The 14,656-nt window shown below is 32.6% G+C and overlaps 1 protein-coding gene across 7 annotated transcripts in view; it reads right to left on the bottom strand.

Annotated features, from left to right (window-relative positions):
* Window positions 1-14,656, bottom strand: part of AP3B1 (adaptor related protein complex 3 subunit beta 1) — a 264,956-nt gene that overhangs the window by 186,466 nt on the left and 63,834 nt on the right. For all 7 annotated transcript variants that reach the window (XM_025438344.3, XM_025438347.3, XM_025438345.3 and 4 more), the window contains 3 exons: window positions 13,288-13,383; window positions 12,514-12,674; window positions 8,807-8,873 (listed from right to left, as the gene is read on the bottom strand). In XM_025438344.3, the coding sequence (XP_025294129.3) occupies window positions 8,807-8,873; window positions 12,514-12,674; window positions 13,288-13,383 (324 nt within the window). The remainder of the gene's footprint in view (window positions 1-8,806; window positions 8,874-12,513; window positions 12,675-13,287; window positions 13,384-14,656) is intronic.

Genomic DNA, 14,656 nt, shown 5'->3' with positions numbered 1-14,656 from the left:
CTAAATTTCAATAAATTGTTCATACATGACTCAACATATTCATCACATACATTTTTTTATTTTTAAAGCTAACCTAAGTTCCAATCTAAAGATCCATCATTTAGTATATAACATTCAGAAAAATAATCAAGACTATAACAAAGACCACATCATATCAGTTTAAAATGAAAACAACAATGAATTTATTTTAAAGTGTGTGAGGAACTCTTAAGTGTCTCTGGTGTAAAACACTTTCAAATCTTCAACATTTTAACCCATTTGTTAATTTTTACCATTATTTTATTTACAAAGAAAACACACAGGCTAAGATTTTAGCATTTAATAACTGATGTAACGATGTGTACAAGGTGAAATAATGTATTACCAACAAAAGTCAGCTCTCTCCAAGACCAATTAATGAACTATAAATGCTGTTTGCTTAATTGTCATACTTTGGCAAAGTAGTGAAATTAAGCTATCTTTGGTATAAAGATACAAGCTAAGCAGAATACATAATATACAAATACTTCTATATATGTACCACTGTGCAGTTAGCCAACAATATAATACTGTTGAAAAATAAATTAATATCATATTCTTTCTAAACACTAGGGATCTTCATTTTAGTGTCTAAAATTTCCCCAATGACTTAAAATAAGCAATTAAATAGAAATGTAACTTACTGAAATGGTACTTTCTGAAAAATATTAGATACAATGATATTTGTATTTTTAGTGTTTGTCCCTCTACTTGGCTGACATTTAGTTTATTAATATGCAACCAACAATACAATTGAAAGAAAACAGCTCAGAATATAGACTTGCTATTATGCTAAACAAGTTTCCAGTCCTGTGGGGATTTTATGAATTACCAATCAGTATAAACGTGAAGCCGCATTTATTGACTCCAGCCCTGCCCATGTACTGGTGCCTGCTGGTCCCAGCATGAATGCACTTCAATCGAAAAAGCAAAGAATTGATTATTTGTGTGAACTAAATAAAAAATGTATTATACGTATAATTTCCTATTTGCTATTGATATGGAAAGGAAGTTAAGTTCATGTTTTCATCTCCACATTTTGATATCTCCTGCACAAATCACTCTTCAAAAATTATATTCTGTGATAACCATATTTCTAAACGATTAAGATTTAGCATCATTTAAAAATCTCTTAAAACAACTAAAGTTTAAGATATCAAACCAAAGAATAACTTAGTATTTGTGAAATATATCTATCCATACATATATTTTATATAAATGCCAATCTTACATTAATAGAAGATATAATATCAATTGATAAGACATTAAGGTACAAAAATAAATAATACTAGAATAAAATAATCCATGAAACTAAAATAGCAATTCATCAAAGTTTCAATTCAAGAAATACTATGCAAAATCAAGTTATTTTGCCTAAGCCTAGAGGATTTTTTTTCAAAGTGTTTAGTAGAGACACCAAACAATGAAAAGAAAAATCAGCTACCAAATGCTATTAAATGTTATTAAATTTATTAAACCAAGAGCTATAGGTACAACATAATTCTAAAGTACTAAGAGGTAACATGAAAAACAGAAAATACTTTAAGTATGAATATAATTGAAGGAAACACAAAAATAATTAGAATATAAAGAAATGTACCTTCACAAAATAAAACTGACCATTTTAGATATTTCCATGTATGCATTTAACAAAATGACCCTAGGCTAAACAATGCCAGAATTGATAATTTTGGTCTATTAAACATTCAATATTCTATAAAACTTCCAGAATTAAAATAAAATGATCTACTCGGATTTTAAAACCAAAAATATTGGTTTCCCAAAAACAGACAGTTAATTTCCATATCACTGTGTCAATAGTAGCTTTTTATATAAGGGGAAAAATAAATCACTCCAACAAAACTAGCAATGAGCTCATCAAATTCAAATGCAGTTTTCCATTTATGTATTTTTTATATTAAAGCTATAAACATGGTTCATTTATCTTCCCTTGGTTGCCACGTTTTTCTGTGCTGTTGCTATGAACTTCAGCCATTAGCTGTGCTCCAAGGTAAACTACATGAACCATCAACAAAAGTGACACCCCATCTATGGAGTTCATATTTTCTCCAGATTATCTATGCTAGTTGACAAGCTGGTAATGAAAAAAATCACACTAAGCAAATGGTTCCTCTAATAACAATAAATTTTCTATAAAATTATGAAGGGTACAAAACGTTTCCTTGCATCTATTTTGTCATGAATTCTAATTAACGTTGCAAAAACCTGAGAGTGCTGGGTCATCACAAGAAGTGCATCAAGGTTTGATTGATAATATGGTATAAGTTGGCCAATGCTGCCAAGATTTTCTTCTCTTAAATTAATGGCCATCCAACCTGCCCTAATCATACAGCCCAAATGATATTCCCCTTCTTATTTCAATTTTCTTGAGGCATGGAAAATGGGAAAGATCAGTCATTTATCTTCTAATAGCTGGATAATAGATCTATCACAATAAAACATCTGCACAAAATCAGAGGTGTGGGGGTTTTTTTGCCCACAACAGTGAAGCTTTTACCAACATTAAATCAATAACATAAAATGGTGTCTTAGCACCATAGTTTAGTTATGAACTACCAATATATTCATTAAACACCATTTTGTAGCTAAATTAAGGAGAAACTTTATCACTAAAAAAAAAATAAACAACTGAGTTTTTCAGTAAGGACTGAACTAATCTGTTTTCTTAAGAAATTCTGTTTTCTATTAGAAAGCTAAATGCTATACACAAAGGATTTCTTTAAAATTAACCTGAAAGAAACAGAAAATAAATACCACCTTGCTTTTGAGATGTTCTAAATAAGGCTGCTATGCTTAAATTGCTCAACAAATATGGATTTCTACCTTTTAAAGACAAGCCAGAGAAAGCATTATAAATTTAAAAAATGAATTTGTAACTGAATATCAGAAAACGTGCATTTAGGACATGTTAAGTAAAGAATATAGGATGACAACAGTAAATCTAGGATCATACAATGAAATTATAAAAAGAAAACTTGTAATAGTTGATTGGGGATAATGCAACATAAATAAAATATTCTCTTTTAATTTCACTGACTATAGTTGTGGGATACATGTCTTTCAAAATTTACAGATAACTTTAAGACAATAGTTACCTGAGTAACCCTAAAATGTTCTTCTGGTTATTTTACCATTACTATATTCCTTAACCCTACATGATGTATTTTTAGAAAAGGACTATTTTAATGATAAATATTAGTCTTACTCTAGTTGTATGGAAAAAGTATTCTATTTTAATATGTTTATACTTCCACCTTTCCTTAAAATGTAATTATAGAACTGTCTTTCTTTGGACTAAAAGAAGTAACAGAAGGTATATCTCAAAGTCAAAAGGTTAAGTGAAGAAAAGTTTTAAACAGATTGACATCTTTCAAATTTATACTTATCAGCAACTATAGCAATGTTAACATCATAATGATCCCAAGAAGTTCTTGCTGATAACAAATAAATTATTTTTCAAAATGTGGAAATAAATTAGACATGCACTGTTCACTTAATTGGGAATTTTTTTTAATTGGGAAATTTTAAAAAATAATAATAATTGGGAAATTTTTAAACAAAAATGATTTGGAATTCTTACTGGGTTTGTTGTTTGTTTGTTTTTAAGATTTTATTTATTTGATAGATAGTGAGAGCAAGCAAGAATAGAGTAGGGGCAGATGGATAGGGAGAAGCAAACTCCATGCTGAGCAAGGAACCCAAAGCAGAAAAGCAGGGCTCCATCCCAGGACCCTGAGATCATCACCTGCTCTGAAGGCAGACACTTAACCAACTGAGCCACCCATGCACTCCGGATTCTTACTGGTTTAAATGTCAATACTGACATTATTAATTTGGGGAAGGAAATAAATACAGCTGTCTTCTTTCAGTAAAGAAATATAAGAGACAAAGGTAAGTAATAAAGCTAAGATCCATAAATATCAGAATATTTTAAACCTTTCTACAATAGATTATAATCACACAAAGGAAAAATTATCAGAAAATGTTCTCAAAACATAATTAATTTAAATAACAGGAAGGCAAGTTACAGTACCTGGGTAAATCTCAACCTCCTAAAACAAACCCAGAAAAATTAAAGATGAAAACCTATGCCTTAAGCATAACTAAAAAACAGGGAATATCCAAATTTCATATTATATGTAAGTAGAAAACTAAGTCCCAAATCCCAGAGAGTTATTCTTCAAGCTTGTATCATAAAACTTCACAAAGATCTATGGCAGCCTAGAAAAAACTGCCCATAACAAAGCAGTAAGGAGTTGGTTGTAAACAAAAGGGGGAAATAAAGTCGACAGGAGAAAAAGAGTACTCTAAGTGTAAAAACAGTGCATAAGATTCCTGGTAGATCCAACAAATTACAAAGAAGAAATTTCAAGAGGGTAGCAGGTGGAGGGAGGATTCAATGAGGCTATCTGGGTAAAGAAAAATTTCAAGAATTGGAACAAGTCAAAAAAGAGATAGAGGAAAAGGAGTTCCTTATAAACTATAAGGTGACAGAAAAAAGAAACCAGAGGAGGAAATTCAGGATCCTAGAAGACCAAAAAAGAAAAAAAAAAATCAATCAAAATAACTTTAGGACATACACTCCATGCTCTCCCTCAAAAAAGCCATTTAATAGAAAAGCATTATTTTGCTATTCTAACAGAAAGGGTGCTCATACACTAGCAATTTTGCAAACTACCTCAAACTCAAACTACTAACCCTATCCAAAGAAATGTAAAGATGTAAGTAATCTACATGTATTGAAAACAGAAAGTGAAAATCAACAATTCAACTGCTGAGAAGTAACCACAAAAAAATTAATGATGAAGCATAAGAAAACTAACACAACACTCCAAATTGAAGTAATAAGCATCCTCAAAGAAGCATCTGAAGATAAGAAAAATGAACACGCATCAGAAATTCATAAAAGAGAACAGAAATAAACAAAAGACATCAGGAAGAAATAAAACAGAGGTTGACTGAACCCAAGAAAGAACTGAAAAGGGAAGAAAATAGTCAACATGATCATTCAATTGCAAGGTGCCCCTGCAAGAAAACAGTTGAATGAAAATTTAGTAAGGGGAATTAAAGAAAGGTAAAAAACCAAGTGAACAAAAATGAGGTAAAGAAAGAAGTAAAAAGGTTTAGAGAGACAGTGGTTGAAATGTAGATAAGAAAAGAAGATCCAACATACATAAAATTGAAATCCTGGAAGAAATAAAAGTAACAAACAAAATTGTTTAAAACCATCATCTTAAAAAAAAAAAAAAAAAAACTTTGCTAGAAATAATGTAAGTTCTGAATCTACATTTTTAAAATGTTCACAGAGTACCAGAAAAAATTGACCCACATCACGTAACCCTGAGACACCATTTAAAGCTATTAAATTTCAAAGATAAAGAGAAAATCATCAGGGTCAGCATCTTACTTAATAGAGATACATTACAGGCACTTCCTTTAGATTGAAACAAAACAAGTATGCTCACCATCTCCACTACTACTGGTATACAGGTCTATAATTACACAAAAGAAATGAATAGTCATAAGAATTGGAAAAGAAGAAGTAAAATCACTCTATTGGCAGATGATATATTTTCTAGAATAAACTATGGAGAAAAAATGATATAACTAAATCAAACAATAAGAGAACTTGATTAAGAAGATATAAAATTACCATACAGAAAATCAAGAACTTTTTTATATGCCAATATAACAAGCTCAATGTGAAGCAATTTCAATTTACAGTAATATCAAAGAGGTCAAACTACATATTAATACAACTCTAAACCAATATTTAACTCAATCAGCAATCCTCATCTCACCACTCCCACAAATGTACGTGCTAGCATTCTGAAACACTTGCTCTTATCTTGGGATTGAACAAGTAAATATGCTGAGGATAATGAGAGCCACATTTTTTAATGTTGGATAAGGAAGCTGAAACGGTAGGAGGCTAGAAGGAACCCTATACTATTGTAAGACATATCAGTATAAAATACTGCCATTTAATACAGGCAGAAAAATAAAGATGTCTTTTGAGTTAAAAAATATATAAACATGAAACACTTTGGGAAAAATGAGTGCCTCTTAAGTGACAGACCATCAAAGCTCCCAAAACATCTACCTGCAAACACTAAATAGGATATACACCATTTGGGAAGCAAAGTGTTAAAAATGATAGTAAGCACCTAATTACAATCACCAAAAAATTAACAAATTAATTCCACAATCATTCGACAAACATTAAATATCTACCAGGAACAAGTACTCAATGTTTTCTGTGTTTTGGAAATAAATGGTCAGAAATTAATAACCAACTATTGCAAATTTACAAAGAAATTATCCTTTACATTCCTTTTTCAGTCCCTGATAGCTTACTTGGAATATGTATTAATCCCCTTTTATGGTGTCCGGCACTATGACAAGGGTTTTATAATACAACAGCTCTTTAAACACAAATAACACTTTATCATTAGAAATTACAAGCCATACATATTTGGGAACTGAAACTTAGGAAGGCTTAATATATAGCTACCAAGGGGCAGAAGTTCAGACACAAACCCAATTCTAATTCCAAACACTACAATTTTCACCTATGACATATCTTGTTTGGGAAGACATGCACACACTATAAATGCAGATTTCATTCCTGGGCCATGCAACAAATTTGTTAGTCTATAATGTAACAGAAATCATGGTAAACTACATTAAAATAAAGGATCTGTTTCTTATAGATCTTATTTTATTCTCCACAGTCCTTGGCAAATGTCTTGCACATCAAAGAAACTAAATGTTTTTGTATTATTACTAAAATCAAGTTAACCATAATACCAATAATACTGATTCCACATCTGGGTCCTAGAAGCAGATAACAAGTATGCCATGCAGAAGACAAAAAGAAAGCAAATTTTTTTTTCTGTCTTCATTTATTAGCCAAATCTATGTTTACTTACTTCCTATATTACATCAAATACTATAGAAGAAATGCAATGAAGATTTCTGCTATTTGACAGACTAAATTTGCCAGATGGCTTAGGAATGAAATCTTCAACCATAATTTCATGTGTAATATAACATTTTCTAAGTAAATAGTGGGAGGGCGAGTATATATTGAAAAACTCATTAAAGGAAGTAAAATGTTCAACAGAATTTATTCACTTCATTCAAAAAGAAAGCAATGAAGGAGAAATGAGGAACAAAAAAGACATGAAACAGAAAAACAAGTAAACAGCTATAAATTCAATCAATAATACTAAATGTAAATGGATTAAACAATTTAATCAAAAGGCACATGTTGTCATAGTGAATTAAAAAATCCAACTATATGTTATTTACAGGAGACACATATTAGATTCAAAATTACCAACAAGTTGAGAGTAAAAGCAAAGAAAAAGATATATCATGTAAACAGCAACCATAAGAAGGCAAAATAGCTGTACTTATATCAGACAAAATAGACTTTAAAACAAAGGTGTTATTAGAGATAGACATTTATGACAAAAGGAAAATTAAAAAACAATTATATATACACCAAACAAAAGAACTCCTAAATATATTAAACAGTGACAGAAATGAAGAGGAGATACAGACTACCCTACAATAATAGGAGACTTCAATACTGCACTTTATATAATGGACAGAACCAGAATGAAAAGGATCAACAAAAAAACAGAAGACCTGAACAACACTATAAACCAATTAGACCTAACATATCTATAGAGCACTCCACCTACCTAGAGGAGAATACACATACTTCTCAAGTGCACACTGAACATTCCTCAAAATAAACCATATACTAAACCATACAACAATAGTTATATGAACCTAGTGGCTAGTCTGTTGGGGAGCTGCTACTGAGCAACACACATGCTGATATCTGATATGTGGGGACAGCACCCTAAGATGGGTAGGTATCCTTTTCCTCAAGAGTGTGAGCCATAATGGGGGTACAGAAGCCTCTATCAGAGATACCATTATACCAGATCCTCCAGACGTCTGATCACAGACCCCTTGTGTCATCACTACTCCTAGACTTCATTATCACTATACAAAAAGAATGGGAGGGGGGAAGGGAGGAGGAGATAAGTACATTCACAAAAGATGACTCATACAACCAGTATGATCACTCTTACCAGAATAAAAGTCCTACAGATAAAAGTGTTTTAGAATATTTTTTAAAAACACATTTATAATACCAAAACATACTCCTCTAAGTTTTTAATCTCTTTAATAATTTCTAATACTTTATTTTAAAAACAGTTATTTGTTCCCAAGTGATTCAGCCTTTAAAAATCCTAAGAGGGACGCCTGGGCAGATCAGTGGTTGAGTGTCTGCCTTTGGCTCAGGGTGTGGCCCTGGAGTCTCAGGATCAAGTCCCACATCCAGCCCCCTTGCATGGAGCCTGCTTCTCCCTCTGCCTATGTCTCCGCCTCTCTCTCTGTGTCTCTCATGAATAAATAAATAAAATATTTTTAAAAATAAATAAATAAAAATCCTAAGAAATCGTTGCTTGAAATAAAAACTTTGCACTCAAAGTAGTTAACAATTTAGCCACAGATTTTTTTCCCAACTTGTTCTTCAGACTCCAATGAAGAAATATGTAACAGTCTAAAATTCTAAATACAATACTTCTCTTTATAAACATATTTTTATTCAAAGATTTAATGAACTCCATTAATACTTATACCACTTCAAAGTCAGTAAGAATAATTATACCACATATACAACAGCAAAATACTATGCAAAGAAAACACAATTTTATTTTGACACAAAAAGGTTATCACTTACTGTGCTTTTATCTTTTAGAAGTTTTTCAATTACTTCAATTAACATTTCCTTCTGCTCTGGATCAAGGCTAAAACATAAAAAGAAAAGGACATACATTAAGTTTTTTCCCTTTAATTCTAATTTTAAATGAAGTAAATCATTTCAAGAATATTAAGAAAACTTTTTAGGGGAGAGGGAGAGCAAGAATTACATAAAGATAAAAAGAAACAGGGAGCCCTGAGTGGCGCAGCGGTTTGGCGCCTGCCTTTGGCCCAGGGCACGATCCTGGAGACCCAGGATCGAATCCCACGTCGGGCTCCCGGTACATGGAGCCTGCTTCTCCCTCTGCCTGTGTCTCTGCCTCTCTCTCCCTCTCTCTGTGTGACTATCATAAATAAATAAAAATTAAAAAAAAAAAAAACAATTCTGAAATAAAATGGGACGCTTTACTCCCAAATGTGTCCTATCTTTCCCTTCAAAGTTCATATTAATTTAACCCAGACACTAATACCATTAAAGAAGTATTTAAATATCAACTTCACTTCTAAAAAATAGTTGGAAAAATCTTTAAAAAGTAATTACAAGTAGATAAATGATGAATTCTGTTTTTAACTAAGGAAAAAAAGTAATAGGACAGCAATGTTTTTTTACTATGGATACATAATGGTCAAAAACAAATAAAGAGAATTCCCAAGTAAAAATCTGGTATCATTTCAGTTCAGTAATAGAGACACGCATTACAAAACCTGCCATCTAAAACCAAAACAATATAAGCAAAGGCTTACATATACAGAATTAAGAAATGCATCCTATTAGCAGCTCTAAGCACTGAAATATTGGTAACAATATAATTTCTTCGTAAAATGGAATTCAACTACTGTCCATTTACTGTGAAGCTTAAGAATACAAAGACAAATAAGACAGTCTAATGAAATCCCAAACACAATCATACCCTATAGTAGAAATATGTGTAAGAGAGGACAAGAATAAAAAAAGCACCAGTGGAGGCAGAAGGATTATGGAGAACTTCTCAGAGGAAGTGACATCTCAGATGAATTTAACAATTCAGCTTTAAGTGAAGAAAAGAGATTTTTTTCTAGGTTAACACTAAACAGACAGTTCTAAGTTAAAAACATTTTATGTAAGGACGCCTGGATAGCTCAGTGTCTGCCTTCGGCTTGGGGCGTGATCCCGGGGTTTGGGATTAAGTCCCACTTTGGGCCCCGTGTGGGGAGCCTCCTTCTCCCTCTGCCTATGTCTGCCTCCCTCTCTCTCTCTCTCTCTCTCTCTCTCTCTCTGTTTCTCATGAATAAATAAATAAAATCTTAAAAAAAATTTTTTTGTAGAGGACTAAGAGGCAGTACTGAGCTACTAGATTATAAATTCCAGGCAAGGAGAGTAAGGACTGGGGCTGGAGAGGTAAAGTGGGGCCCAGTGATGGACTTTTAATCTGTCACAGCGAGCTTGGATCTTATTCTGCAAGTATACAGCAAAAAAAGATAGTGAGTGAAAAGCATATCTGACAATTAACTTAAGAAAATGTACTTTTTACACACTTATATAAGTTTATTGCTGACCATTATAATTATCTGAACAAACTTTTTAATTCTTTCAAATTCTAGCTACAGTCTCCCTTCTCCCAGCAGTCTTTTCCTAACTAATCCCACTTCCTTCATTATATCTTTACATTATGAAGCTCTACACAATAATCTTTCAGCCACATCCTATCAGTCATGGTTAGTATGCATTTCTATATTTATAGATTGTTTTTAACCTTTCATTATCGTTTATTCTGAAGAGTTTTCTGTAATTATCTTCCTAAGGATTTCAGAAAAGTTACTGATGTATCTCACCTCAGTGAGCCTAAGGGCTAGAAGGAACATCACCATCTCCCTCACTTCCCAGATAAGGGAACCGAGGCCCAGGGAGGCCAAGGGACTTGCTGGCAACTCACATGGCAAGAATGGCAAAGCTGGCACCACAGAGAAGACAGTGTGCTTTCCTCTCTGCCACAGGACAGCCCTGGGTGCCAGCCGCCATCCAGCGTGCCAGTGCACAGTGAGAATGATAGACAAGTGGGTGGACAGAGAGACAGGCAAATAGGTACGTAAGTATTACAACTATGAGCAAGAATGGCTGGGAATAGCACACCTGTATTTTACTGTCTTTTTCAATTGGGAAAAAGAGGGAACACCTTATATTTATAGAAACGCATATGCTAGTATCTTATTTAACTTGCCTTTAATTATTTGGCATTGGTTTGATTTTTTTCCTCGAATATATGATAATACATCCTCTACCATTTTCATACATCTTACACATACGATCCAACACCAAAACACAAAATGATCTTGATAAAAGCTTGTGGAATCAATGGTAACAGAAAATAACACTAAATTATTATAGATAATTATTTTATTTAGGCTTTTATTTAGGCTTTTTATTTAGGGTTTCCATAAGGATTAAGCCACTGTAGGATATTTTAATAAATATTATACAAATATGGTATGGTGCTGTATTTTAAAATTCATTAAAATAGCTCTATAAAAGACGACAAGGGAGGGAACATCAGGGCCAAGATTGGAAGAAAGGAGAACAAAGTGAGTTGATAAGTATTTACTCCAAAGATACAAATGTAGCGATCTGAAGAAGCACCTGCACCCCAATGTTTATAGCAGCAATGTCCACCATAGCTAAACTATGGAAAGAGCCCAGATGTCCATCAATACATGAATGAATAAACAAGATGTAGTATACCCCCCACACAGACACACACGGAATACAACTCAGCTATCAAAAAAAGAAGAAAAAAGAAAGAAAAGAAAGAAAAGAAAAGAAAAAGAAAAGAAAAGAAAAGAAAGAAAGAAAAGAAAAAAGAAAAGAAAAGAAAAGAAAAAAAGAAAGGAAGGAAGAAAGAAAGGAAGAAAGAAAGAAATCTTGTCATTTGCAACAATGTAGATGGAACCAGAGGGTATTATGCTAAGCAAAATAAGTTAATCAGAGAAAAACAATTATCATATGATCTCACTCATGTGGAACTTAAAAAACAAAACAGGATTATAGGGGAGAGAGGAAAAAATAAAATGACGAAATCAGAGAGGGAGACAAACCATAAGAGACTCAATCATAGGGAACAAACTGAGGGTTGCTAGACAGGAGGAGGGGAAGGAATGGGGTAACTAGGTGATGGACATTAAGGAGGGCACTTGATGTAATGAGCACCGAGTATCATAAAACTGATGAATCACTGACCTCCACCTCTGAAAATAATGTTAATTAACTAATATATTAAATTTTTTTTAAAATTAATTTTTAAAAAATAAAAGAATAATATAAATTTAAAAAGAACAAAGTTCAGAGACTAATACACTTAAGATTCTACCATACAATAAACAGAAAAAAAATCTTCATTTTCTAGTAAAATACGTGTATGTGTACATGAGAGATATACTATATAAATGAGAATTCAAATTCCATTCATTTTTAAGTTATAACATCTGTAAATTATCACAGGCCCTAAAAGGCTTACAAGTAAAAACCAGCATAGGGTCTCTATAACCAAAATAAAGTTAAAGATGTCTAAAGAATGTTTGTGGGGAGAAAAACTGTCACTGGGTTTACTTAGTATGAGGACAGACTGACAGTAAGAACTAATAAAATAAGCCTCCATAGGCTGTAACATTCCACATACCATTAGAGATCATTGGTATTATTAACAGAGCACCTACCTGTACAATTTCTGTATTGCATGGGCTGCATTCTTCCTAACATATGGTGATAAATCAGCAGAAGCCTCCTTAATAGCAAGCATCATAATGGGTACAATAATTGGTACTCTAATACTTGACAGAACTCTCAAAGCACTTGCACGGATTAGTTGATTTGGATCCTAAAAACAGTATAAAAATATTCATCAAGATTTCAAGTTCAATATTTCAAAGATATTTTTATGACAAAATTAATTGGTATGCACAGGGTACAATATAATAATAGGAAAAAGCTACTTAATTTAAAGAATCAGTATATGGAAAATGGGTAAGTAAAAAGAGTTAAGTAAATCTTTATTTCCCTGAATAATGTTTGAACAAAAAAAGTAACGGTTATAATTCTAGTTGATCATTCATTACTAAACATGTTTTAGTAATGGGTTTTTTGAGTTTCACAATCATAAAATGCTACAGGTTATAAACTTTATCTTTAAAGTCATGTCCCTTCATTATACACTTTCAACAACTAGTTGGTATAATGATGAAGAGTTCTTTGATGCACGATAATGATTAAATAGGACATAAAGGAACATACAGAAAATGAAACACAGGGAAAGGTTTAATTAGTTATATATATTATTTTCTAAGGACACTGAATAGGCAAAGTGAGAGACCTTTCAACTCTTTTCAAAACACTACTGTGTCATTTAGATTATTACTCTACTTCTTTAAGTAACACACCTTCAACTCTCCACAAACCTCGGTAGCTATTTGCTGGTTCACTCTATTATTTACCTTCAGAGCTCGCTGAAAAGTGCTTATGGACAAGAGTGCCAGATCCTGCTGTTCTTCAGCATACCGGACCAGGTAAACATATACTAACTTCTTGATCTGTTAAAAAATAATAATAATAATTTAATCCTAGCCAGAGTGAAAATTAAAAATTGAATGGTTTGAATGCCAAATCCATTCTCAACTTTCCTAAAGTAAATAACTGAATAGCTTATATTGTAATATAAAGATAACATATTGTAGGATAATGAATGGCAACAGAAAAAGCTTGTAAAATAAGCATTTTAATAATCTGATCTATAATAGCAACATCCTATCAAGGTGTTCTGTAGTAACTCCAACAGGTCTTAAGGGCTAACTTGTTTCAAGCTTATGCACTCCTTGCTTGCCGACTTAAGTAAGTCCCTTTGTAGATAAACTAACCTATTTATTCCTTCAGATCTGCAGACCACCGGCCTTGAGGAGGGAAGGACCAGACTTCCCCAGGAGAGGAGTCCTGCCCACACTGGTATACAATCGCTGCTGATGCCATCAAATTTGTTCAAGGTCATGTCCATGATTATCCACCTGGGCACCACCTTCCCCTGCAGGTAGCCAGCCCACCTCCAGCCCTCAATGTCCCACATCTTCCCCCTTTAAAACCTTCTGGCTTTGTCTGGACAGGAAAGACAGTCTTTGGGATATAAGTCCACCACAGTCCCAGGCTGCCAGCTTCCTGAATAAAGCAACTTTTCCTTTCCAACCATCACTGTCTCTCTATTGATTTTCAAGCAGGGAAGCAGGTGAACCTGAGTTCAGAACCAGTGGTCTGGTAACACTACCTCCTGAAGAAAATAAAAAAATCCCTGAGCAAAACTCAAACAAGAATATTAAAATATAACTGAATTGTAAAAATACTTTCAAAATGAGGGATACAAATACTAGAAATAATTTGGGTTCTGTTCACTAACTATATAGTATTTGAATTTAATTTCTTTATCAATCAAAAAATTTCCTTATCAATCAAAAGGTGCTGGAGTCCCAACTCTGATTGTATGGTAATATTACATTCCAATATATATTACATGATATTTTTAGCTCAGTAAGAATAAGATATTACAATAATACCAATTTAATGTAATAAAAATTCTACAAGATTGGAAGGGTCTTCTAAAAATGGTTATAAATGGCAATTTAATCGCTAAATCTATACTAGAATTATGAACAGAAAAATTAAATAAAAATTAGAATTTCAGTTGAAATTCATCAACTGCTCATAGCCTCTTCCTTCTCAGTATCTTTATATTTTTTTACATTTTTTTTTTTCCTTCTCAGTATCTTTAGATACCAGCGCCTGATTGTGTATGTCTCAGTAGATCTAAAAGTTTACGGG

The sequence above is a fragment of the Canis lupus genome, chromosome 3 (assembly GCF_003254725.2).
Source record: "Canis lupus dingo isolate Sandy chromosome 3, ASM325472v2, whole genome shotgun sequence".
Classification (NCBI taxonomy): domain Eukaryota; kingdom Metazoa; phylum Chordata; class Mammalia; order Carnivora; family Canidae; genus Canis; species Canis lupus.
The sequence above is the reverse complement of the archived record's forward strand: the minus strand, read 5'-3'. Positions and strand labels throughout refer to the sequence as shown.